Source organism: Adiantum capillus-veneris, chromosome 19, assembly GCF_014529385.1.
Source record: "Adiantum capillus-veneris isolate H3 chromosome 19, ASM1452938v2, whole genome shotgun sequence".
NCBI lineage: Eukaryota > Viridiplantae > Streptophyta > Polypodiopsida > Polypodiales > Pteridaceae > Adiantum > Adiantum capillus-veneris.
In genome coordinates this window covers 84615587-84642503 of record NC_140949.1, presented here as the reverse complement: position 1 = coordinate 84642503, position 26917 = coordinate 84615587, and the positions used below count along the sequence as shown (strand labels likewise).

The 26917-nt window shown below is 45.2% G+C and overlaps 1 protein-coding gene across 7 annotated transcripts in view; it reads left to right on the top strand.

The window, feature by feature from the left end:
* The window catches only part of D2HGDH (FAD-linked oxidases family protein), a 178550-nt gene that overhangs the window by 41332 nt on the left and 110301 nt on the right, over window positions 1-26917 (top strand). For all 7 annotated transcript variants that reach the window (XR_015185358.1, XR_015185359.1, XM_086490867.1 and 4 more), the window contains exon 5: window positions 11379-11426. Coding sequence is in view for 5 of the 7 variants with exons in the window: in XM_086490867.1 (XP_086346993.1) it covers window positions 11379-11426 (48 nt within the window). In the remaining 2 variants the exon portion in view is untranslated. The remainder of the gene's footprint in view (window positions 1-11378; window positions 11427-26917) is intronic.

Sequence of the window (26917 nt, the reverse complement as noted above, 5' to 3'; positions counted from 1 at the left end):
CGAGTTTGCATACAACAACAGAACTCATTATTGGACTTGCAAAGCTCCATTCAATAGGCTTGACGAGACTAAAAAAGCTCTACCTATCATCCATACAAAGGACAAGATTCTTGAGGTGAATCAATTTGTTCAGGATTTTGGATACTGATTTATGCCAAGGTCAAGGAGGCTTTGCAAAAGTCTCGAGACAAGTAGAAGAAAGCTGCAGATAAACAGCATGAAGATTGAATGTTGCTGTGTTTTGAGAAAGGAAGACTACGTAAAATGAAAGGAAAAAAGGGCTTCATCCTAATCTTATCTGGCGATTCTATGGTATTTTTAAGGTCATTGATAGAACAAGTGGTGAATAATACTGACTAAAATCTCCAAATCATTGGAAGATTCTGTTCAGATGTTTTAGGATGCTGTTGGGCTTTGATAAGCTTTGTATATCAAATTCTTAACATGATTTGGCGGATGGCATGCATCCGCCACACTACAAGAGGAGTGTTCATTGCAGTAGCTCCTCACAAACTTTTGGATAGGTGACACTCCATCTGAGGAGATCTGATGTCAATTTATATTCATTGGAATGCGGATATTAGATGCACATAGAGTCCATGGCTAACTTAGTTCCGTGGATTCGCATGGCAACCACAGCACAAGAGTGCATGATTGCTTCTCAACATACAATGCACATCGTTTAGAGTTTTTTTCATAAAAATTATCTTCTCGGTTCACTTTAGCCTCTAGGCGTTATTTGACCCATTGGACTAATGGGCCATGACCAGCCAGCTGACTACTGGACACAACACTACTGGACAGGCATTTGGTGCGAGATGGAGGAGCGGTAGCCAGGCCATCAGCGTGGTATACAGTATACTGCCTACCTGGTTACCACCCATCACAATTTACACATAGACCACCTTTTCCTCTGGAGATATTTGGTTATAAATCCTTTATTATAGATTGGAGGGGGATCAATTGTACCGAGTATCATAGCAGTCCAGCTCACGATGTCTACACAATGTACACTAAGCACATTTACCCTGCACTATATAGCCTCTATACCTCCTCCTTGGATATGAGTTGTAGTCCTTGGCCTATATCTGAGTATGCTGCCAGCCAGTTCTTGTACTTGGGTCTCCTTGGTGCATTGAGTTCAGAATGTGCATCATTGTGTGCCATGTGTCATCTCCGTTGCTGTGCTTTGTGGTTTTAATTCAATTCAGTTCTAGTTGTGCTATGTTTTCATTCATTCCAACTGCACCTTTGTTATCGTTCACTATGTGAGACTAGAGCATATTGCTCAGAGGGTACCCATATCACGCACGTGGGCACTTGTACAGATTGCTTTGCTTCAGGTGCTCTCATATTTGGCACGCCCAGTGTGACCGTCTCACTCATAGTTGGTTTGCATGGTTACCATAGTCTAGTGCTAGTGCAAGTTTGTCTCTTGCTTGTCTGGTTTAGTGTTGGTCCAAGCAATTCCAGTGCTAGCCTAAGTTGGTCTACTCCTAGTCTGTCTAGTGCTAGTCCAAGCAGGTCTGCTGCTAGCTGTTACAGGCTTGGACATTCCAAGCAAGAAATCAATAGCAACACACAAACAGAAACTGCAAATAACTGAACTTCGGAAGAGATAGAGAGAGAAGAGGAGAGTTGACATGGCACTCGCCCCAAAGACTGGCGCCCCTTTCGGTATTTCTTTATTATCGCTTCACAAAGGTACAACTCCCAACTTCACAAAGGTACAACTCCCAACGGTCCAACTCTCTCCGAGACTTTGCCTCTAGATGCTCTTCGAAAGAGTGTCCCTCAGAACTCTTTTAAAACTTACAAGGGATGCCCAAAAGCAGAGCCCAAAAGCTTCAGGTCTAAAAGCACATGGCACCCAAAAGCATCTTCTCTCAAAAGCCCTCCCTAAAACTGCCGAAATCTGTGAGCACAATATGCGGAAATCCGTATAGTCTGCCACGTCATCATGTTAGCGCAATTTGCTGAACTTGCAGCCAGAGTTCAAGCTTTTGATGTTTGTCGGTGCTCATAAGTTGGGCAGGGTTAGGTTTTTCTTAAAACCCTAACCCCTTATGTTTAGGCCCCTCGGCCACAATTTCTGGGCCCTTGGTTTAGTTCTTCTTGTCCTCGTGGCGAGTTCTTTCCAGTTAGGCACGCCACATCATCACTTTGTGACATATCCCCCTCTTGAAAGAATTGTAGTCACCCTCGATTACACCTGCAAAACAGCCGAAGGACAAAAACTTTCTTCAATTGACACTGACTCTGTGTATCCATGGACTAGACTCCACAAATCCAACACTTTTACAAAGACATCAATCACTGATCAAATCATATTTTTGTCGAGGGTCTCAGATACAAATCATGATCATTGTAACCTATTCAGCAACCACATCTAGACCACGGTGATCTTTTCATGGATGTCTTGATCTACTAAATCTTGTCACTATCAGATTCATTATCCTTTCTTTTTACAAATCAGGCAAACCATGCCCATGACCATCCTCACAAGATAGTACATTCACATAATGTGCAGTTCACAAAATCACACACTTAGTTCACATTGAACACTGTGTTTCAATCTTTTAATCTAGCCATCTCACCCCATCTAGAACTCTTGATGCATCTAGATCCATGTGTAGCCATCTCATCCTTTCGGCACTCTAAATACACTCACAACAGCATCCAATTATCTTATCCAGATAGAAATCTTGATGCATTAGAATCACATTCAGTTCTCATTCACTTAGCCATCACATCCAGACCTTGCTGATCTCTAACATATGTCTAAATGCACTAAGTTCAAATCATTCATCAGACAAAATGCTGCATAGATTTTATCTTTCTCTACATGTCTGACAATACACACATGAAAGAGCACATGTCATCAGTTCAAACAAGGAAATTTCCAATTCAATGTACATATTTTCATGAAGTCATTTAATGAAATATTGCCAGCCTATCAGTATCCCTAGAATCTCAAAGATAAATTAGCGACCATTCAATCTAGGCAATGTGTGACAAAGGAATGGAGTGGCTCTCCTCTTGTGCAGTTCACACCGCACCAAATTCAACCTACTGATTCATCGGTAACTTTTGGCATAAACACTGCTAATAATTCAAAAGCTTCAAGGTACAACTCAAAGTGAAAAGAATTTTGTTCTCCTCCTTTATCCACTTTGCATCGAGGGCCAAAAAGTGCCCTTGACCAAATTATTCGATGGACCTAATTGAACTTTTTGTTCTTTTCTAATGCCATGTGACCTGGTGGTAGCCCCGTTGGCCTCCCTTGTCCACTGACACCTCAATCTGAATCGTCGGAATTCTCTGATGAACCATTCCCTTGCTTCATCGGAACCCTCGGATGCACTATCAGTTGATTCCCTTCTTCGGAATTCTTTGATAAAGTTCCCTTGGTTGTTTCTTTTCCTTGGAAGACTCTTGCTTTGCCCTGTGAAGGTGGACACTGGCTTGTCGGTAGGATAGGTCAATGAGCCGGCGTGCATACCAAAACCTTGCTTGGCATGTCCCATAAGTCTCTGAATGGAGTCAGACTTGTTGCAAACAATACTGTCAAATCTCTTTGGATAACCACAACAAAACTGCTCAATGTGTTCCTCCAAAGTAACCTTGCTTGGCTTATCCCATACGTCTCTAAATGGAGTCAGACTTCTGTTGCAAACAATACTGTCAAATCTCTTTTGGCTAACCACAACAAAACTTCTCAATCTGGTCCTCCAAAGCCTTCTAAACAAGGACTCTGGCAAATAGGTATCCCAAAACCTCTGGCAGTAGTCATCCAAAGTGTCTTTCTTAGTCACTCTCAGATGATGCCAAGCCGTAATGACATCTTTTTCATATTATTCCGTTATCCAAGCAGAAGTGAAAACTCTCTTGAATTTGTCACGTGCGCACTTCACTTGCGCCATGTGGACAGGCTTCTTCCAGGGTTTAGCATTAGTCATAGCCTAGCTTAGGACTGAGCCTAGCACTTTGTGAGCCTCTAGCAGGACGTGCATGCCTAGGCCGGTCACAATTCTCTCTTGCACAGTCAGTTAGCATGAGCATTTTTCAGAGCATTGAACCCTTTTTGCCGAAGTACACATTTTTCACTAATTTATTAATAAGTGACTTTTGTTGGAAAAGTAGGTAGGGCAAATTGCTAAAGATCTATAAAAGAAACCTATTGGGCACTCAGTAGAAGTAGAAGAAGCAGGGACACAGAAAGGGCAGGCACCGCAGCAGACTGGTAGGCACCCTCAGGCTCCCCATCGTTTTCTCAGCAGTTCAGCCCAGTGTTTTCAAGATCAGCAAATCAGCGTTTTCAGCATCAGCCACCAGCATTTTCAGTATCAGCCCTTAGCCTCCCGAGAACCCGCTCCCACCTGGTTGCAAATCCTCGTCGTGCGTTTCCAGATTTCAGCAGATCAGCCTTGCGTTTTGCACATTCAACAGAGATCAGCCAGCGTTGTGCAATTTCAGCCAGATCAGCCAGCGTTTTTGCATTCCCAGCCTCGCTCGACTCAGCGGTTATTGCAGATCAGCCCCGTAGCGGTGCGACAGTAGCAAATTCATAGCAGAGCATCTAGCGTTTTCAGTTTTCAGCCTTGACGCCGTCGTCATCGACACCATCGTCATCGTCATCGACGTCCCTATCTTGACTACGACACCTTCGTCATCGTCATCGTAGATCCCTATCTTGACGACGACACCTTCGTCGCCATCATCGCAGATCCCGGACTTGACGACGACACCATCGTCGTCATCGTCATAGTCACTATCGTCGTCGTCGTCAACATCACCGCCTTCGACACAGAACCATGGTCGACTTCACCGTCTTCAACACAGTACTGTCGTCGACTTCATCGTTGTCGACAAAGACCCTTAGTACCTTGTCGTCGACTTCATCGTCTTCGACATAGACCTCGTCGTCGACCTCCCCGTCTTCGACATAGAACCCGCAGTACCTCGTCGTCGACATCACCATTGGGACATAGAACCTCTCAGTTCTTCAGTACCCATCAGTTCAGTAGTTCCGAGCATCAGTAGTATTAATACCCATTAGCATTAGCATCATTGTAGTAGCATTTGTGCAAGAATAAAGAAAGTACTTGCTTGGGCAATAGAGCAAGGGGGCCCTTGAGGGTTGGGACCCGACATCCATGTGTCGTCTCTTTTCTCTCTCCCTCATCTCTCTCTTTCTTTCAGTTCAGTTTAGTTCTCTCAAGTGAAGTAAAGTGTCCCTTGTGTTTGTGTGCGGAGTACTAGATCTAAGCAAATCCTTATTCTCTTCCGATGCACTTGACAGAATTTTACCCACTTCTTAGGTGCTTATCTGTGCAACGACAACGTAGTGTTACCAGCTTGGACACTCCAAGCAAGAAATCAATAGCAACACACGAAGAGAGATTGCAAAATTACCGAACTTGAAGAGAGAGAGAGAGAGAGAGAGAGAGAGAGAGAGAGAGAGAGAGAGAGAGAGAGAGAGAGAGAGAGTTAGTTGACACGGCACGGCGGAGTTCCACGCTCAAATGCACTGGCCCCAAAGATTGGCGTCCCGGTCTTGTTTGGTATTTCTTTTTGCAAAGTACACAACTCCCGTGGTTCCAACCCTCTCCGAGACTAAGTGTTCAAATGCTCTCTAGAAGAGTGGCCCTCTGGGCACTTATGAGCTTACAAGGGATGCTAAAAAAAGATCGTGAAAGCCTCTGATCCAAAAGCACTTCACCCAAAAGCATTTGGTACCAAAAGCTTGCGCAAAATCTATCAATAGCCAGCTAGCGCAAAACATAGAAATCCATACAGCTTGCACGTCAGCATCGTCAGCATGATTTACGGGATTCCTTATAGTCATGCCACGCCAGCAGTTCGTATAATCATGCCACATCGGCAGTTAGCAAACTTTACGGAAATCAGTCCCATATATCAAGCTTTTGATATTTTTGGGTTAGGCCCCTCGGCCAGTGCTCATAATTTCTTGACGTTGGTAGGGTTTAGGATTTTTAATCCTTGACCCTCCTTAGGCCCATCTTTCTCGGTTCCGTTTAGCAAGTTTTAGTTCCTCTTGTCCACTCGACTATTTCTCTTCTAGTTGGGCATGCCACGTCATTACTTTGTGACATTACCACTCTTAAAAGAATTGTAATCACCCTCAATTATGCCTGCAAAACAGCCAAAGGAGAGAAACTTTCTTTAGTAGACACTGACTCTATGTACCTATGCACTAGACTCCACCAATCCAGCACTTTTACAAAAGACATCAGTCATTGATTGATCACATTTTTGTCGAGCGTCTCATATACAAATCATGATCATTGTAACCATTTAGCAATCACATCCAGACCGCACTAACCTTTTCACGAATGTCTCGATCTCCTAAGTCTTGTTAGTGTTAGATTCATATCCTTTCACATTTCAATGAAGCAAACCATGCCCATGACCATCCCCACAAGACAGTATATCTGCATAGCATGCAATCCACAAAATTACACACCTAGTTCATATTGAACACTATGTTTCAATCATTCAATCTAACCACCTCATTCTGTCTAGAACCCTTAATGCACCTAAATCACTATGCAGCCATCTCATCCTTCCGGAACTCTTAATGCATTCACAACAGTATCCAATCATCTCATCCAAATAGACATCGTGATGCACTAGAATATCATTCAATTCATCCAAATCTCGCTGATCTCTGACAAATGTCTAGATGTACTAAGTTCAAATCATTTATCAGACAGAATGCTATAGACATTCCATCTTTCTCTACATGTCTCAAACAATACACACCTGTAAGAGCACATATCTTCAATTTAATCAAGGAAATTCCCAATTTAGTGCACATATTTTTATAAATTCAGTCTGCAAAATACTGTGAGCTCGTCAGTATCCCTAAAATCTCAAAGAGAAATTAGTGACATTATTCAATCTAGGCAATCTGTGACAAAGGACTAGAGTGGCTCTCCTCTTATGTAATCCACACCGCACTAGATTGAAGCTACTGATTCATCGGTAACTTTTGGCATAGACACTACTAATAATCCAAGAGCTTCAAGATACAGCTCTCTCTTTGTAGAGAATTTGCAAGCGTCTCCTCCTCCATCCACTTTGCATCAAGGGTCAAAAAATACCCTTGATCGAATCCTCTGATGGACCTAGCTTACCTTTCTGTTCTTTTCTTGTGCCCTGTGACTTGTTGGTAGCTCCGCTGGCCTCCCCTCTCCATTGGCACCTCAGTCTTCAGAATTCTATGATGAACCATCAGTACATTCCCTTGCTTCTTCGGAACCCTCGCATGCACTATCATTTGATTCCCTTGCTTCTTTGGAATTCTTTGATGAACTTTTATCCGGTTCCCTTAGTTTTCCGGAACCCTCGGATGCACTATCATCTGGTTCCCTTACTTCTCCAAGAATCCTCTAATGAACTTCCCTCCGATTTCCTTGGTTCTTTCTTTTCATTGGAAGACTCTTGCTCTGTTGAGGTGGAAACTGGCTTGTCCGTAGGATAAGCCAATGAGCCGGCATGCATACCAAAACCTTGTTTGGCATGTCCAATAAGTCTCTGAATAGAGTCAAACTTCTGTTGCAGAAAATACCATCGAATTTCTTTTAGCAAACCACAACAAAACCTCTCCCTCAAAGTGACCCTCCGAAATGAGCACACTGGCAAATAGGTATCCCAAAACCTCTGGCTGGAGTCGTCCAACGTATCTTTCTTAGTCATTCTCAAATGATGCCAAGCCGTGATGACGTCTTCTTCATATTCTTCCGTCATACAAATAGAAGCGAAAATTCTCTTGAATTTTAGGCACTCATTAGGTTCTTCTTTGTGTAACAACAGAGTAGACCACATGTTTGTGCATTTCCTTTCAAGTAAGATGCCGTCCTTTGCACCTTGGAGTGTTATGAGAAATGGCCCGTGAAGGCGACGTCAAACTACTGTTTGAATTCAAGGGCTCGATGGGTGTCCTGGCAGCCTAAAAACGTGTCAAACCCGACCGCTTGACCCCCATCCTTGAACTCCTTGGTCTTCTTGTTCTTTTTCTCACTGTCTGAGGAGGACAAGCTCTCCTCCTCTGATCAGCTAGATGGCCTCCCATGCCTTCTAGACTTCTGCAAAAATCTGCTTTTCTTGCTTTTCTGTGCTTCTTCCGCTTTTTCTCATCCTCTCTGGAACTAGAGGACGACGAACTGTCAGAACTGTCTGAAGACGAAGAAAAATCTCGGTCATCCTCGAAATGAATACGCTTCTTGGATCTCCTTACCACCTCGAAAGTCGACTTGCGACCCAAATAATTGGGGAACTGATTTCCTCTTCTTCTAAGAGTGTTGTAAGCCTTTCCTTAACTGGTTCATCTTCTTGTCAAGAGCTTTGTCAAACTCTTTCTGCGAGTACAATTTTCGCTTTTCTGCACTCGGCTTTTCTGTAGTCGGCCTTTCTTTTAACTTCCTTACCGTCTTGAGAGGAGAATCAACGGCCTCTCGCCATCTTGAGTGAATCTCATCAATTAGGTAATTCTTCATGTGACTCGCATTTTTTGGATCTTTGTAGTACTTGATCAATCGTTTCACACATGGGTCAACCTGTAATTGACTTTTAAACTTCATTCTATCGAAATTTCCCATCGGAAATTTGCCAAAATCTTTGTTGGTTTCTTGAGTTCCTGTGCTGGGTTTCAACTTTTCTTCCTCTCCCCACAAACCAAAGGTCAGAGGGTTGTCATCTCTGTTACATTGTTCGCGAGAACCCACGTGTGCTACAGAAAGGATTGGATCCTCCGTAGAAGAAGAATCATTCTAAGCTCTGATACCATTCTTACCGGCTTGACATTCCAAGTGAGAAATCAGTAGCAACACGCAAACAGAAAATGAAAAATCATTGAACTTGAAAAGAGAGAAAATGAAATGAAATGAAATGTTATATTAAACGTCTTCAAAAGGGCAAAATGACCTATGAGACCAAATTGATATAATCCTTGTGAATCTAATCCAACGTCTGGGTACAAAAATTTACAGAAAAAAAAGTCATCGATACCTAAGGATGCCCGGCATCAGGCGTTGTCCGAGAAAGTCGTTGAAGAGCTTCATAAATGTCCGCCTCTGTAAATAGTTGTACTCGGAGTCTCCCATGTTGTGCTAGAATAATCCTGATGGAGCCTCCTTCAATGTCGTGGTCCTCTGATGGAGCCTCCTTCAATGTCGTGGTCGCCCTCGTAGACGGAGCTCAATGGCTCTATCAACTAATATACCTCTGGTATCCAAAAATTTGCCAAAATCTCCTTATGTTCCCACGCTAGGACTCGGCTTTTCTTCATTTTCCCGTAGATCAAAAGTCAAAGGGGTGTCGTTTCTGTCAGATTCTCGGCGAGAACCCATGTGTGTTGGAGAAAGGATTGGATCTTCTGTAAAAGACAAATCATTATGAGCTCTGATACCACTGTTACAGGCTTGGACATTGCAAGGGAGAAATCAATAGCAACACATGAAGAGAAATTGCAAATAACTGAACTTCAATAGAGATAGCGAGAGAAGAGAAGAGTCGACATGGCACGGCGGAGTTCCGAGCCAAGATGCACTTGCCCCAAAGATTGGCCCCCCATTCAGTAATCCTTTATTATTACTTCACGAAAGGTACACCTAGGGAGGGTCGAACTCTCTTCGAGATTGTGTGTCCAGATGTTCTTTGGAAGAGTGGCCCTCGGGATACTTTTAAACTTACAAGGGATGCCGAAAAGCAGAGCCCAAAAGCTTCAGGTCTAAAAGCACATGGCAGCCAAAAGCATCTGCTCTCAAAAGCCCACGCTAAAACTGCCAGTGCAAACGTGGAAATTCGTACAACCTGCCATGCCAACATGTCAGCGCAATTTGCAGAATTTGAGCCAGAGTTCAAGCTTTTGATGTTTTGGGTTTAAGCCCCTCAACCGGTGCTCATAAGTTGGGCAGGGTTAGGTTTTTATTGAAAACCCTAACCCCTTCTGTTTAGGCTCCTCTGCCACATTGCTGATAAGTTGGGCAAGGTTAGGTTTTTATTAAAAACCCTAACCCCTTCTGTTTAGGCCCCTTGGCCACACTTTCTGGGTTCTGGGTTCAACAGTTCTTGTCCTCACGGCCAGTTCTTTCCAGTTGGGCACGCCACGTCATCACTTTGTGACACTAGCCCACGTCTTGATCATCTACACTTGTCTACTGCTAGACCAGGTCTAATGCTAGCCCAAGTATAGTGCTCATTGGTAGTCGTACTTGTCTACTATATACGCTCATATATGACCCACTTCCCTTTTCCCTTCATCTCCAAGCTGCCAAGGATAACGCCAATGTTTAGAAATGCTATTCCGAAAGCCTCCACATCATTCCCTTCATCTCCACTCTCCCAAGGATAACGACAATGTTTGAAAATATATTTGAAGGCTTCTATTTAACTGTGTACGGATTTGAAGGCTTCTATTTAACTGTGTACGGATTTGAAGGCTTCTATTTAACTGTGTACGGATTTGAATCGGCATCTCTATTAGTGATTGCAACCCTATTGGAACTCTTGTGTACTGCCGAGACTTTGTTGTGAATCATTCACAAGAGCATGAGGACCTGTGATGCTCTAAACCTTGTCACTGATCACCTATCTCATGTGACACTGCCAATGCCTCAGAATCTATCAGGTGATAGCTCTCTAACTGTGTATGATCTGAAATGGCATCTCCAAGTGTTTTAAACCCTATTGAGATTCCTGTGTGGTGTCGAGGCTTTGTTATGAATCATTGGAAAGGCATGAGAATCTCTGATTGCCCTGAGGCTTGCCACCCATCACCCAGCCTCTGATTATAATCACAGGATCAAATAGCCACTGTTCTGTACAGGTATTATAGAAATGCGCCTTGTGGCACACTGTGAAGAAAACCCAGTGCTGTCTGCCCTTTAGCTACCGCTTTATGAACTGCCTACCTAGTGCATGGAAAATCACCTTCTTGAATACATTCCTCCTCTCGTTTGTCTTGGTACACATTATATCTGCTCTCTCTGATTCTGTCTGAAGATGGAGAGACAACCAAGAATAACGGTCAGGCCTCTGTGTGCAGAAGTCCCGCTGTAGCTTCTGTCTTGCGTCTGAGACCAACAATGCTGCATATGCAGGGACTACAGATGACTCAAAGCCTCCGCAGATTTTATTCGAGTGTCAAAAATAGATGGCATTCTTCAATGATGATACTCGGTATAAATGTGGAAAAACTATCCGTACGCTGCAAGGGCTGCTGAAGTACAGGAGAGAATGTGTCGATTGGTCATGAATGGAACTTTGTGTAAGAATTAAGAATGTTTTAATCATAAACCAAGGTTTAACTCCATTGTGGTCATGTTGCATATAATTATTATCTGTACTTGCAGGTTGTGCTGAGTCTTGGAGCAATGAATAAAATAGTATTATTTGATGAGGTAGAACATTTACTTCCCTCTTCTCGCTTTCTTTTTTTTAATTGCAAATCTTGCCACAATGAGATGTGTGCCAAAGTCGAGTATCATAAAGATATGCTCATGCCCATTTGAATGTGCAAATGCACAAGGTTATTTGAGCCTTTTGAGGAAGTTCGTTCTCTCTCTCTCTCTCTCTCTCTCTCTCTCTCTCTCTCTCTCTCTCTCTCTCTCTCAAGTTATGCGGAATGGAGCCGGAGACAGAATTACACTATATATGCCACTGCACAATATACTAGGAGATACGGGGGCCGTTTTCATTGCCTCTTTAAAGAAGGCTTTGGACCTCTAGATAGCATCATGCAATACCAAGATCAAAGATGCTTAGGCTTGTACCTACTGGAACTACATCGGCACAGGGATAATCTAATGAGAAGACAAAGAGCACTACAGCCTCAGAGGCCGATCACAGATTTCTTCGGATCGAGAGAAGCAGGAGTGGAAGGAGAAGCAAGAGGCCAACAGCCAGCACAAAGGAGTACCCACAGTCATACCAAAGGCACGCTAATTGACAGAGCGACTGAGCTTAGGAAATCGAGACGACCACGACCAAGATGCAGAAGCACACTTCACCGGAGGAGACTACAACAAAGGATTAGAAGCATTCTAGCCAGACACCTACAATGCTCCTAAGAAGTTTATTTAATACTTTGTATTTAGTTTTTCACATTTATTTTCACACTTTCACACTTTTCACACTTAGTACTTTAGTACTAAGGTACCCAGACATTGTAACAGATTCACCACTTTTGTATCAGTTTGGTCTCATAGGTCATTCTGGCCTTTTGAAGACGTTAATATAACATTTCATTTCATTTCATTTCTCTCTAGCACGAGGCTGAGCACGTGCAGGCAGAAGGCTTGCGCAGGTGCAGAAACGCGCAGGCAGGCAGGCAGAGGGCTCACGCCACACTCAGCAGGACAGCGAGCAGGCCCCCTTCTCTCTTTGTGCAGGTGATGCAACAGGGTTTCGGGCATCAGGAGGAAGCGCGCAGGGAGATTCTCTCTCTCTGCAGGTGACGCAACAGATGCAAGGCAGCAAGAGGTGACACACGCAGGGCAGCAAGAGGTGACGCAGCAAGTACAAGGCGCGGAGAGATTGCAACAGGTGCAGCGCGCAGGCTGAAGAGGGCGCAGGTGCAGGACACGCAGAGGCTGCAGCAGCAGCAGGCGAGCTCCTCCCACAGAGGGGGCTGCGCGTGGATTGAGTCGGCGCCCAACAGGGGCCTGTCTGAGCCATGAGTTGACTCTGCTGGGGCGGGGCACGTGCATTTTTCTGCCACTGTGCAGGACAACGAGTGCAAGGTCTTCATTTGAGTTGCCTTGGTTGCTTACGCCCGTAGTGGGCTGAATTGATGTATACACCCGCATCGGGGGGGTTTGCCGAGCTGAGGAGGATACACCCTCGCTCGCCTATCCTTGTTTTTGGATAGGTTTCTAGTGTGCCCTGCCCGCATGGACTGAGCCGAGCCAGAGCATCGAGCTATATCCGCATCGCCAATGGAGGCCATGAGCGCTTCGCCAGTGGAGGCCATGAGCACTTCGCCAATGGAGGCCATGATCATTTCGCCGATATGTAAGCCCCATACGAAGGCAACCTTTGCGCTTACAAACAAGCGGATAACACAAATGGAAAGGGAGATGAAAGAATGGAAAGCAGAGACGGAGGGATGGTGGAAAGAGAAGGCCAACCTTCTTCAAATGTTTCTTAATGAAAGCGCGCAATGAAAGAAGGAGAAAGAGGACTTGCACGCAGAGCTACAAGCATTTAAGGCGGAATCACAGGCACTTAGAGAAGAGGTCACAGCCCTCAAGCGAGAACTTGCGGATAGAGTAAGCAGTGGACTGGAAGAAGGGGAATTTCAGCCCTCGGTGATAGACGAGATCAAGGTCATCAAGGAGCAGGTACGGATGATCACAGAGGAGGAGAAACAGAAGGTGGTAAAGACATCTTCATGGATGGATGTGATCACGAAGACACAGAAGAAGGCGGATGAGGCCGAGAAATGGATAGAAGTCGCTAAGAAAGGGAAAGGGAAAGAAACCACATCCGTCCCCACTCCTACAATCATCAACATGACTCTAGAAGAAGAGCAGCGAAGGAAAACTAGAGCATTGCATATAAGAGTAACCGGTCTAAAAGACAGAGATGATGTGGAAGGGGAAGTTGAAGAACTTCTCCGCATGATGGGTAGTGAGGCTACTCATACAAAGGCGTGCAGGGTAGGGAAGAAGACACAAGGCAATGGGGAGACTTCAAAGGGGAGAGCTTTAATCATCCGTTTCCCATCCATGGAGGCAAAGAAGGACTTCTTGAAGAAGCGCCCTACACTAAAGAAAACGGGCATATTCCTTGGAGATTACCTCATTCTCACATAGCTGGCGCATATGAGAGAGGTAATGCTAGAGATTCAAGCGGCAAGGGAGAAGAGAAAGACGGCCTTCTACAGAGATGGCCGAGTGGTGATTACAGAGCGCCGCTCCACATGACGGTGCGAGACCTCTGGGACCACACTCAAAGTTGCCACCTGGAATTGCAATGGATCTATGCGACTTGATGTGGGTGCCTTTGAGGATAGTTTTACGGGAAGAGACATCGTCTTCTACTCTGAGACACATCAAGCACCGGGGCAATCTATGCCTCATATCAGTGGATATAGATGGGAGGCAGCCTGTAGACAGGAGACACGATCAGAGCACAGAGGGCGGGGCTCGGAGGAGTGGCAGTGTTATTCAGGGAGGAGTTGCAGCCATTGATACATATAGCCCGCAGGGATGAGCAAGCTAGGTACATGTGGGTGAGATTGAGAGTGGAGACAGGCAGATATCTTTACATTGCTATTTGCTACTTTCCTCCGAGTACGTCAGTGTATGCACCACCCAGAGGACAGTCCCCCTTCTCTATTCTGGATGATGACATATGGGAGTTCTCTAGAGATGGTGACATCATCATTCTAGGGGATTTCAATGCTAGGATTGCCCATCATCAGACAGTATTTTATGATACTTCAGAGATGCTGAGAGAGTTGGATGTTGCAGAGACGGGCCTATCCAGACTATCACATGATGGAGAACACACTGAGTATGGATGACACTTGATAGACAAGGGGACTGCACATGGATTGGTCATCTTGAATGGCCTACAGAGATTTCCCGCTGCTGGGGGTTTTACGTGCTTTCCACACAGGCATGGAGCCATCACAGTGGATTATGTCATGGCACAGCTGAGCCTCATCTCTAGTATCCAGGACCTTACGGTTGGACCCAGACCTGTTGGTGTGGCAGTGAATCATGCTCTTGTGTCGCTGACCATTTCTTTTCAGTTTAGTGTAGCACACAGGAGATGGGCAGCAGCCCCTACTCGCTACACCTTTACATGGGAGACGGACTCTGTATACATAGATGGGATCTACAGACGCCTGTGCACAGAGGATTCAGGGCGACCTGTGGAGGAGCTTACTACTATATTGACACAAACACTACATGATGCAGCAGCAAAGGCATACCCACATACCTAGCCTGAGCAGAGAAGCCGTTCGGGAAGCATGCCCCAGAACAGCTGGTATGATGAGGAATGCTGGGACACTAGAGCTAGACTTCAGAAGGAGGTGCTTTTGGGAGACATCACTCACAGGCAGTCACAGATTGACTTTCGACGCCTAGTGCGGCAGAAGAAGAGGGCTTTTTTGGCTCGCCTAGAGCAGGATCTATACCAGCTATCCTTGAGTCAGGACTCACGTGAGGCATGGAGGCTCTTTCATGGGCACTCCCCCCCCCCTGCCATCACTTCTACAGAGGCTTGGGGTCAGTATGCATCATCTTTGTACACAGTTCCTGAGCAGCCCCCCCTTCCCGACCCCCTCGATCCATGCCCACACACATGTGCTTTTTTCACCGCTGAGATGGCGAGGAAGGCCATTGACAGGATGAGGACTGGGAGAGCATATGATCATGATGGCCTAGTGGCTGAGCATTTCACGCATGCCAGAGATTTACTAGCAGAGCTTCTAGCGGTTATGTTTAACCGTGCCATGTGTGAGGGCTTGCCTGATACTTGGAGCCTATCTACTATTGTACCCATCTTCAAGTCGGGAGACCCCATGGAGCCTAGGAACTATCGCACTATCATGATTGGACACACATTGGCACGGTTGTACGCATCCATTCTTGAGCAGCAGCTGAGTAGATGGGCAGAGAGGGAGGGGATACGCGCAGCCGGGCAGGCAGGTTTCAGGAGGGGTTTTTCTACTTTGGACCATATCTTGACACCCAAAGCCATCATTGAGGAGGGCAGAGCGCATGGGAGATGGATCTATTGTAGCTTTGTGGATTTCCGCAAAGCATTTGACACAGTGCCCAGAGCTAGATTGATGCGCAGATTACAGCAGATGGGAGTACCCAAAGAGCTCATTTGGGGGGTCATGGAATTATACGGGTCAGTAGTGGGGCATGTACGCACCCCAGAGGGTCTATCCACACCGGTTTACTCCACTATTGGGGTGAAGCAGGGCTGCCCTCTCTCTCCTACTCTATTTGGTATGTATGTAGCCCATGCAACATTGGGTAGATTGGAAAGGATGTGTTCACAGGTTGAGTTTCAGGAGCCTCGGACGAAGCTCTGGCTCTTTGACACTCTGGTGGCTTCTGCATTGCTTTATGGAGCTGAGATTTGGGGACCTTCACTGGATCATCATGGGAGGGCGGGCCGTAGTGATGGATGGGGGGACATGGAGAAGCCTCTGGTCTCTATGATCTCGCGGCTCATTAGAACCAAGGCTTCAGTACCACGTGCTATTGTACGAGCAGAGCTAGTTGCCCCCCCACTGGTGGTTGAGGCGCTCATCAGATCTGTCTCCTTCATGCACCGCATATGAGAACTTCCCAAAGACAGATATGCACGCCTTGCACTTGAGTCCTCTCGACAGTTAGCCATGCAGGGAAATATAGCATGCTGGTATGGGGAGATGACATCATGGTTTCAGATGCATGGGTTCAGCATAGACAGATTGCCCCCCTTCCAGTACTCACTGGATGCGCCCTCTTTGACTCTTACACAGTCCGAGGTAACCAGGCTCATTCGCCAAGATTTGACTCAGCTAGACACCAAGAGGACATGGATACAACCAGCACAAGAGCTAGGCACGAAGATGGCTTTCTACAGAGAGCATCTCCTCCAGCTTACGGAGGATGGTTTTGTGACGAGGCCCAGCTACATGGACACCCACTTGTCTCATGGAATACGATGTGCTATTGGCCAGATTCGCACATCTTCACACCAGCTGCGGATCGAGACCGGGAGATACAACGGAATACCAGAAGAGGCCAGGACATGCCCCCTGTGTGACATCGAGCCTGAGACAGAGTTGCACTACACATGCCACTGCCCCGTCTACTACGAGATACGAGGCTGCTTCCATTGCTTGTTCAGAGAGGGCTTTGGACCATTCGCTAGAGTCATGCGGTACGAGGATCAGAGATGCCTAGGTCTGTTTTTGCTCGAGCTGCGCAGACACAGAGAGAGCGTGATGAGAGGAGAGGCTAACCAGTCTCAGAGACACATCACAGACTTCTTTAGAGCTGCCATTGGACACCCGGAGGAGATACTACCACAGCAGAGCCCGTCGCTTTACACCAGAGGCATACTAATCAACCGAGCGACCGAGGTAGGGAGATCCAAACGCCCATGACTGCGGAGGACTACACAGCATCGACGGAGGCTGGATCAGAGGATCCGGATCACTTTGGCTCGACATGCACGACGCTCGGTCAGACTACTGACCATGGAGGAGATTGATGAGATCCGCCAGCGACCGATGCTGGATCTCCTGTGATTTACCTATCCCAGCTAGTTGTTTAGCTGCTTAGTCCACACCTAGCAGTTTAGGATTCCATAGTATTTTATTTTGTCATTTTTTCATTCTGTCATTTTGTCATCTTGTGACTCTGACTTTGTATCAGATCCACCACATCGTAACTTTCTGGTCTCATAGGTCACTTTGGCCTTTTGAAGACGTTAATATAACATTTCATTTCATTTCATTTCTCTCTCTAGCCCGAGACAGAGCTACATTACATATGTCACTGCCCAGTATACTATGAGATACGAGGCCGCTTTCACTGTCTATTCAGAGAGGGTTTTGGACCACTTTCTAGAGTCATGGGATACCAGGATCAGAGATGCCTCGGATTATACTTACTGGAGATTCGCAGACAAAGAGAGGATCTCTTGAAGAGGGGCACAATGAGAGATCCAGCGACAATGGCAGATGATAGATTTCTTTCAGTCACAGATAGAGGATTTCGAGCAGCCACCACAGCATGGCAGCACCAGAGGCATACTGCTTGATTGGGCGATAGAGTTGGGTCGGTCCCGTCGCCCACGGATGAGGGGGCCCTCTCGACATCGATGCAGATTGCAACAGAGGATCCATACCATACTAATGCGACATAGGAGCCGTCCCGACAAGAGTGCTTACCTTGGAGGACATTGAACTCTAAAGCCTTTTGGATATTGATGTATATGTATATGATGCCTCTACTGTCAGAGAGCTCCATTGTATTAGCTCACCCTTTGTATTCCCTTTGTATCAGCTTTCACCCCACCCCTACCCAGTATTTTATTTTCAGTTCTTTGTACTTTTTGTACCTAGACCTGGTATTAGATTCACCACATGTAACCTTTTGGTCTCATAGGTCATTTTGGCCTTTTGAAGACGTTAATATTACATTTGATTTCATTTCATTTCTCTCTCATTACATCAGCTGGAGATTGAGACTGGCAGATTTAGGAGAGTACCAGTAGATTCGAGGATATGCCAGTTGCGTCATATAGAGCCAGAGACAGAGTTACATCACATTTGTCATTGTCCGGTATACTATGAGATATGAGGCGACTTTCATTGTCTATTTAGAGAGGGCTTTGGAACGTTGGCTAGAGTCATGAGATATCAGGATCAGAGATGCCTCCGGTTGTTTCGGCTAGAGATGCACAGACACGGGAAGAGTCTCTTGAGGAGATCAGGCAGTGGTAGACATTCATAGAGGGAGACACTGACTTCTTTAGTGATTTCTTTAGAGCAGAGACTCGGCAACCAGACGAACATTCTTCACAGCAGACTTCAGAGCCCACCTATACCAGGGGTATATTAGTTAACAGAGGCATTGAGCTGGGGAGAGCTAGATGCTCACGTCTGTGAGGGCGACCATGACATCGACGGAGGCTCCATCAGAGGATCAGGACTATTCTAGCACGACATGGGAGACGCCCAATATGACTATTTACAGATGCAAACATTGACAAAGCTCTTCAGCGACCGATACAATACTTTCTCGGACAACGCCCGATGCCGGGCTTCCTCGGGCATTGATGATGATGATTTTGGCCTTTCACTTCATTTTTATTTTTATTTTTGTACCCAGACATTGGATTAGATCCACCAAGATTGTATCAGTTTGGTCTCATAGGTCATTTTGCCTTTTGAAGACATTCAATATAACATTTCATTTCTCTCTCTCTCTCTCTCTCTCTCTCTCTCTCTCTCTCTCTCTCTCTCTCTCTCGCGTTCAACTCCTCGTCGGCTAGATCTTTAAGGTCTCTTGGGATAGTTTCCTACGACGTTAAAACTCTCTTCTTCTTCTTCTTCTTCTCTCTCTCTCTCTCTCTCTCTCTCATATAATGATACACGCTTCCATACCTTGACAAAGAGCATTCAATCGTACTTGTATAGTTTGGATGGTGGATGTACTTCTAGATAGGCAATTTTGGGTCTCTTAGCTTAGGCTGGGTTTTTATTTCCATTCGATGGTACAGTTTCATTGTATTACGAGTGTTTTGCTCTCATAGGCCGCATTGGCCTCTTTGAGACGTTAATACACTCTTGTCTTCTCTCTCTACTACTACTGTTGCCACTCCTACCACCGCCACCACCATGAAGATCATCTAGGAAGGCACTAGATGATGTTGAAGAAAATGATAAAATTTGACTTCGACTGGTTTTCTTTCTTTGCTTTAATGTAGAGCATCCCCTTTTGCTTAAGTCACTGCCTTGAAGAGCTCCTCTCATTCACTTCATTCAACTTTTCAATGTTCTCTAATTTGAAAAGTTGCATTGATTTTTTTGTAGAAGGTTTTCAAGGACTTTCAATATAGCACTTTATCCATTTGCAAGCACTACTATGTAGGGTAGAGGATTAAAAATCAAAGCTCTTTTACCACTGCAAGTGCCCCCTACACAACAGTATGTGTAACAATAGGAGCTTCATACTCACTTTCTTCTTAAATGGTAAATTAGACTCTATGTACAAAAATTATTACACCGCTTGAGGCTTTTGTGAATTAAGAGACTTGAGACTGAGGGTGAGAGAGAGGAGGAGAGAGAGAAAGAGAGGATACATATTGAGGTTCAAGTCTGAAGATGGACCCCTCCCCTTCCCCCCCCCCCCCCCCCCAATTAAAAAAAAGGGAGAAAGGGGGGGGGGAAGGGCATTCTATTTATGCTTTGTCAAAGTACCTTAGGATGAGCTCAATTACAATGGCTCTTGAGACTGAGAAGGAGAATTCCCATTTTCGTAGGTAATACATCATATGCATTATGCACTCATATACAAGAAACATTCCGCAAAGGAAAACAATTATTATGACTTAACTTCATGAAGAAGGGAAACGTAGAGAGAGAGTTTAACACTTTACAACCTTCGTCTTGAAGATTGGTTACTTTTGAAGCAGGTGATCATGTTTTTCTGTGTGTACTAGAACATGTTATCTGTTCATTATTATGGTCCATTTAAGGTCATAAAACGCATTGGTGGAGTTGCATATGATATATATAATATATGCACACTTAAAGAGGATGGTAAGTCTGGCTTATATGCAACTCCACCAATGTGTTTTATGACCTTAAATGGACCATAGTAATGAAGAGACAACATGTTCTGGTACACATAGAAAAACTTGATCACTTGCTTCAAAAGTAACCAATCTTCATTTTTCTTTCGATACACGTCTTGTGTTTGTTTAACATTGAAACAAGCAACACATGACATAGACATATGATCTTGTAAGACATCCTTCATCTTTTCAATGGTTAGACTCCATCGAAATTGGTGAATGGAGTTGAAAGCTATACATTAACATAAAGGGAATGAACCATGTAGAAACATGATTGGCACTTTTGTAAGCAAACTTCAAGATTGGTAGATAATCTTCCCATTCGGATTGATGTTCATCTCCGCACGTTTTCTTTTATGTTTATTTTGCACTAGTGGCTGTTCCGGGCATCTCCAGCTCGGTATGAGAGGGTCAGTGGGGGTGGCATCCAAGTTGGTCTTGTGCGGCATGAAGTTTCTCTTTGTACCGGGATTTTAGGCTTCCTTGTAAAAAGCCCGGTCTATCTCACTTACATCCTCTGTGACTTGATTTTACCCTTTGGGTCTGCCCATCACTTTCTGTACCTAAGCTTAACTTAGCACCCAACTTTTGGAAAACTGCTCGCTAAAAATGGCTATTGAAGGTAAATAGACAACTTGTAGAGGTTCTCCACGAATAGCCTTGCTAATTCTCGAGAATAAACCGACGCATCTTGTTAAGACGGTCAACCACTATCCAAATGGAATCATGTCCATGCATAGTAGTTAGAAGTCCTACTATGAAATCCATAGAGATACTTTCCTACTTGCCATCAGGGATCTCTAAAGGATGAAGGAGCCCTCTTACTTTTAATCATATTGCCTGATTAACTTGGCAGTTTTGGTAGTTAATCACATAATCTTGTACGTCATTATGCAAATGTGGCAAGTAGAATTGGCGACATATGAGTGCATAGGTCTTTCTTATCTCGGGTTGACGAGCACTAGGATCATAACACTAATAAAGGATTTGGTGTTTGATGTCAAAATGTCCGTTGGTACACATACCCTCCCCTTGTGGAGTAGGTAACTTTTATCAATGGAAAAATGCTTCCATATGTTAAAGTCATTACTTGTGAAAGTGGAACTATGTGTACAGGTTTTTTGAACAACGGCTTGAGTGTTGGCAAGATCTCTTTTCATAACATAACTATAAGACTAATCATGCTCGCATTTGCCCTTAATAGAGTGCAAAAATTCACTTTGAATTTGTGTAAATGCAAGAGCATTTACCTCAAGCATGCGACCTAAAGCATCAGTTACAACATTGTATAGACCTTTTTGATAATTTAACTTGGTAGTCATACTCTTGAAGGATTTCAGTCTACCTAGCCTTAACGTCCTTTCAAAGCTTTCTGTTGTGTAAACCATTTGATGCTTTCATGATTGAAAATGATTTAAAATTGAGCATCATCTAGATAATGTCGCCATTGCTTTATAGCATGAATAATGGCATAAATAGAGGGCGACGGGTGGGTAGTAGGGCCGAGAGGTAGATAGGGGGGGGGCGAGGGCTAGATAGGGGGGAGGCAAGGTGTGGGTAGGGCGGCGAGGGCTAGATAGTGGCGACGGTAGGGGGGCAAGGGCTAGATAGAGGCGAGGGTAGGGGGTCGAGGGCTAGATAGGGGGGTAACGGGTGGGTAGGGGCGAGGGGTAGAAAGGGTGAGCAAACAGGGTGGGTAGGGGTCGGGAGAGAGGTGGTTTTCATAAGAGGCGATGGGACACATTAGGGGCTAGGGGTGCAGTGAGCGAGATAAAGAAAGGAAAAGGGCAGAGATAGAGAGATAAAAATTGCCAAGAGTAAAAATTTTATCTGCTTCTCCTTTTTTAGGATTTGGGTTTCGCATTAACCAAGATGTGGGCGATCAGAAAGGTTAGAGGAAACTCGCATAGTTCGAGCAAACTTGCGTATATGTGTGAGAGAGAGGGAACAGAGAATTAAATGAAAGGAGGAAGGCATCAGGATTGAAGCATATTGAAGGAGTGTTACGAAAGAGATCTCACCAGAAAGGCAAAGAGAGAGATGTGTGTGTGAGAGCGCACCATAAGATAGAGACGGAAAGGGAGATGCAGCAGAGCAGGATTTAACATCCTAGGAACAATATCAAAAAAATCAAAGATCCATCTGACGAGAGTTGAACCTCGTATATTTAAGAAATTTACAAGGACAGAGAGGCAGTAGAGACAGAGCAGTAAAGTTGGATTATAGTAGGACTCCAAAAACCCACTTATACCAATGAGATGAGAGCAAAAGGGATGCACGCAGTGAAACAAGGGGAATTTTAAAGACAACACTGACTACAACTGAGATGAGAACTGTCATGAGGAAGATTTGAGAAAAGGGAAAAATGGAAAGCCAGAGATAGCTGAGGAGGGGACAATCATACGGTGGTGGGATGGATAACATCATCAAATTTCTATATAATCAGGGCGAGTGATAGCACTTGATTCTTGATCCATTTACCAATGCCAAGGGAACACCTTCCAGAGTGACTAACCGGACAGCCCCCTGTGGCAAAATCTCTTGTACCATGAATGGCCCTTGCCAGGCTAGGACCAGCTTCTTAGCTTTTTTCAGATCCTTCGCTTGATAGAGTAGCACCAGTGTTCCGTGCGTTACTTTTGGCTTTCTGAGATGGCGATCATTCCACGCTTTGCGACGAAGTTGTTCGGCTTGGAGAGCATGTGAAGCTAACATCTTGCCTTCTTCTAACATTGAGAGTCGAGAGAGTTTTGCGGAAGCAATCCCCGTTGTGACGCGAATACTTCCCACTCTTGCTGAACCTGAGTTGAACTCATATGGTGCAATTGCTTCTAGACCAAAAGCTAGCTAAAATGGGGTGTAGTTAGTGGTTGCCTTGAAGGAGGTGCGATAAGCCCAAACTGTGTCGAGGATAGCCTGAGCCCAAGAAGCTGGATGCAGGTGACAAGCTTTCGTGAGAAGCGCAATTAGCACTTTGTTAGTGCTCTCAGCTTGCCCATTTGCTCTAGGATAGTAAGAGCAAGATTTGCGATGAAAAATCTTGTAGTTCGTGAAGAGTGTGGAGATCAGGTCGTTGACGAAATGACTACCACGATCACTGGTGATTTCCAGAGGGCACCCAAACTTGCAAAAAATATTTTCATACAAAAATTTTATGACAGTGGCGGCTGTACAGTCGATGGTAGCCACCACTTCGGCCCACTTTGTTGCATAATCCGTTGCTACCAGTAGATACTTACGATTGCCAGGTTGAGCAGGTGGAGTAATTGGACCAACAAAGTCCAAGCCCCATCGTCAAAGGGAAACCACGCCATAGATACCTGCAGAGGGCGATTGAATTTCTTGCTAGCTTGGGCTCACATCGCTGACAGACATCACAAATCTTGACATGAGCAATAGCATCTCTAAATATATAGGGCCACCATAAGCCGGTCTGTAAGATTTTTTGCACCGTGATGTGACTAGGGTAGTGGCCACCTGTAGAACCACTGTGTGCATCTTCCAGAATGTGATCTACTTCATGAGGGGAGACACACCTGCGCAGCACACCATGTGGCCCAGATTTGTAGAGTTGTCCGCAGATCAAAGAGAAGGGTCTAGACTTCAGCAAGAGTCTTCTTTTTTGCAAGGGAGAAGCATTCTCAGGATATAGGCCAATAGAGAGCAGATGTAACACATCTCCGTACCATTCTCGGGTCGTGCCGACCTTAAAGAGATGCTATCCGGAAAGTCATCATCAACCCCAGTATCGGACTCACCAGTATGTATGTGAGAGAGATGGTTGGCCATGATGTGCCGCTTGCCTGGACTAAGGACTACTTCGAAATCGAATTCCTGGAATATTAGTAGCCACCTCCAGACTCTCCCTGCAACTTGGGGTTTATTCAGAAGATAGCGTAGCCCATGATGATCCGTGATGATAGTGAAGTGAACCCCTAGCAAGTAATGACGAAACTTTTGTAAAGAATCCACCATAGCCAAACCTTCCGTTTCTGTGGTGCTGTAGTTGTGCTCTGCTTTGGTGAGCAGGCGACTTGAATAGTGAACAGGGCGATCCAGGTTGTACTCCTTACTAGGCTGAGTCAGCACAGCACCCACAGCCAGTTGACTCGCGTCAGTATACACATGAAAAGGGAGAGACCAATCTAGAGCCACTAGAATAGGTGCTTCAATGAGGCGTTTCTTGAGGTATGCAAATGCTTCAGCCTCAGGTTTTGACCATTGAAAGGGTACAGTGGCACTAGTGAGTCGGGTCAATGGTTGAGCCACCTGTGCATACATTCGTATAAACCTGCGATGATAGCCTGTGTGGCCCACAAAGCTCTGAACACCTTTCGGGTTGATGGGAGGTGGTAACTTAAAGATGGCCACGATCTTCTCTGGGTCAAGTGCTAAACATTTGGCAGACACCACATGGCCTAGAAGTGTGCCCTTAGTGACCAAAAAATGACATTTGTTAGAATTGAGCTTTAGGCGTGCCTCTCTGCACCTGAGGAAGACAGTAGAGAGCTGAGCGAGGTGCTCCTCTAGATTCTCCACTGGGGTTGAACATTGAGCACTTGAGAAGGTCAAAAAATCGTCCATGAAGATGATCCGTAAGTAAAGGACAGAATATGAGATATATTGCTCGATTGAAGGAAGGTGGAGCGTTTTTCAACCCAAACGACATTCTAGTGTAGATAAAAATACCCTAGGGAGTCACGAAGGCCGTTTTAATCTGATCACTTTTATGGATGCCCAACTGATTTTATCCACTGAACCCAGCCATGAAATTGTACAATACATGCCCTGCTACATCTTCTAGCACACGTTCAGTGAAAGGTGTGGGAAAACCATCTGGGATAGTTACCTTGTTCAGAGCGCGGTAATCTACGCACACACGGATTTTATTGGACTACTTCTTAGGCGCTATCACCATGGGTGATAACCACTCAGAGTGCTCCACATGTACAATGATCCCTGCCTCTTGCATTTTTTCGAGCTCTGACTTGACAGCCTCTGCATACTTTGGGTTGAGCTTGTAAGCTCGGCCTCTGACAGGCTTAGCCCCTTCAACCAGAGGGATAGTGTGGACATGCAATTCTGGTGGGATCCCATCCAAATCCTTGTAGGACCAAGCAAAAACATCTTTAAAAGAGTGTATAAAAGAAACTACCTGATCAAGTAATGCAGGATGCTCCCATAACCAAGCTGCTAAGAGGACGTGCTGAGAGTTGTCAGGGTCGCCCAGGTTGACTTTTTTGACCGGGTCAAGAGGTGTAACTATGGAGGGTGCTTTGGAAGTTGAAAAGTGAGCTGCCTCTTGGAGCTTCGAGACATCACGGGCTGGTGTTTGATCGATTGGAAACTTTGCATACTCTTCTTGTAACCATCCCGGTGGAAGCTCCTCGAAGGGTAAATGTTTCCATCATCCAACATGCTTCAACAAGAAGGACCTAGACTTTGTTGTATTTTCCGCAATCCCTTGATATAGTAGCAATCCTTGTCTTCATGCCTAGACTTTTTGCAGAAGTGGCAATAAGCCCTAAGGGGACAAAACTGTGGAGGGTGTCTGGAGAGCGACACGAGCTGCACCATACCATAGCCTTAGTCTCCTGCTGAGACCGAAGCTCTTCTAGCTCTCTCTTGATTTGATCCAAAGCCTCGAGATGTGGGGGTTTCTCCCGTCTAAGAGAGATTGATTTCTCCTCTTGCAGAGCGCATTGTATTTTTAGGGCTTCAAGTTCCCTACATAAAGAAGTCAATGGATCAGAAGGACTTTCCGAAGACACAGAGGGGGTCTCTATGTGAGGGGAGTTGGTGGACAGATTCCTAGCCCCCTCTATCCTAGTAGCAGCCGTGACAAACTCCTCCAGAGTGGCGTCGGGTCGGAGACTCTCTCGGAGTTTTTGCTGAGAAGTTTTGGAAGAGCCTTCTCCACCCACTTCTTAACCATAAATTCACCGGGTTGGTGGGGAAGCTTGGCAACCAGAGACTTGGTTTTAGTCATGAGTTCTGCAAAAATCTCCTCTGGCTGGAGCACCATGTTAGCTAACTCATCCAACACCTTCTCCTGGTAGTCACCTGGCCTGAATGATGCTGCACAGAACTGTTGTCTTAAAGCTGCCCAAGTTGCAAAATAGTTCTCTGCAAACTGACTGTACCATTTATCTGCTAAGCCATCTAAAGTAGATGGAAAGATTACCAAATAAGCATCTTCTCTGTTAAGACCACGACCTCTACAAAGAGATACAAACCTCCTTGCATGGTCGTCTGCATCTTCTGAGGACTAGGACGAGGGCTGGTTGGACCAGGCCAATTGGACCAGGGGCGAGAGAGGACCAGACCAGCAGACTGTACAACGAAAGGCAAAGTAGGCGAAGCTAGGTAAAAACCAGCTAGCTTCTCGATTTGTACCTCAACAGAGAGTGAGACTTCACTTGAGGTCCCACCGTGATCGCCAAAAATAAGAGCACCTGTAGCGCGGATAGTGTGTCGTGCTCTCTACAATGGGTGCTCCTCAGTGCTATGTGCGTGACAATCTCACTCAAACAACTAAAAACAAAGGAACAAAAGATAACAATTGATC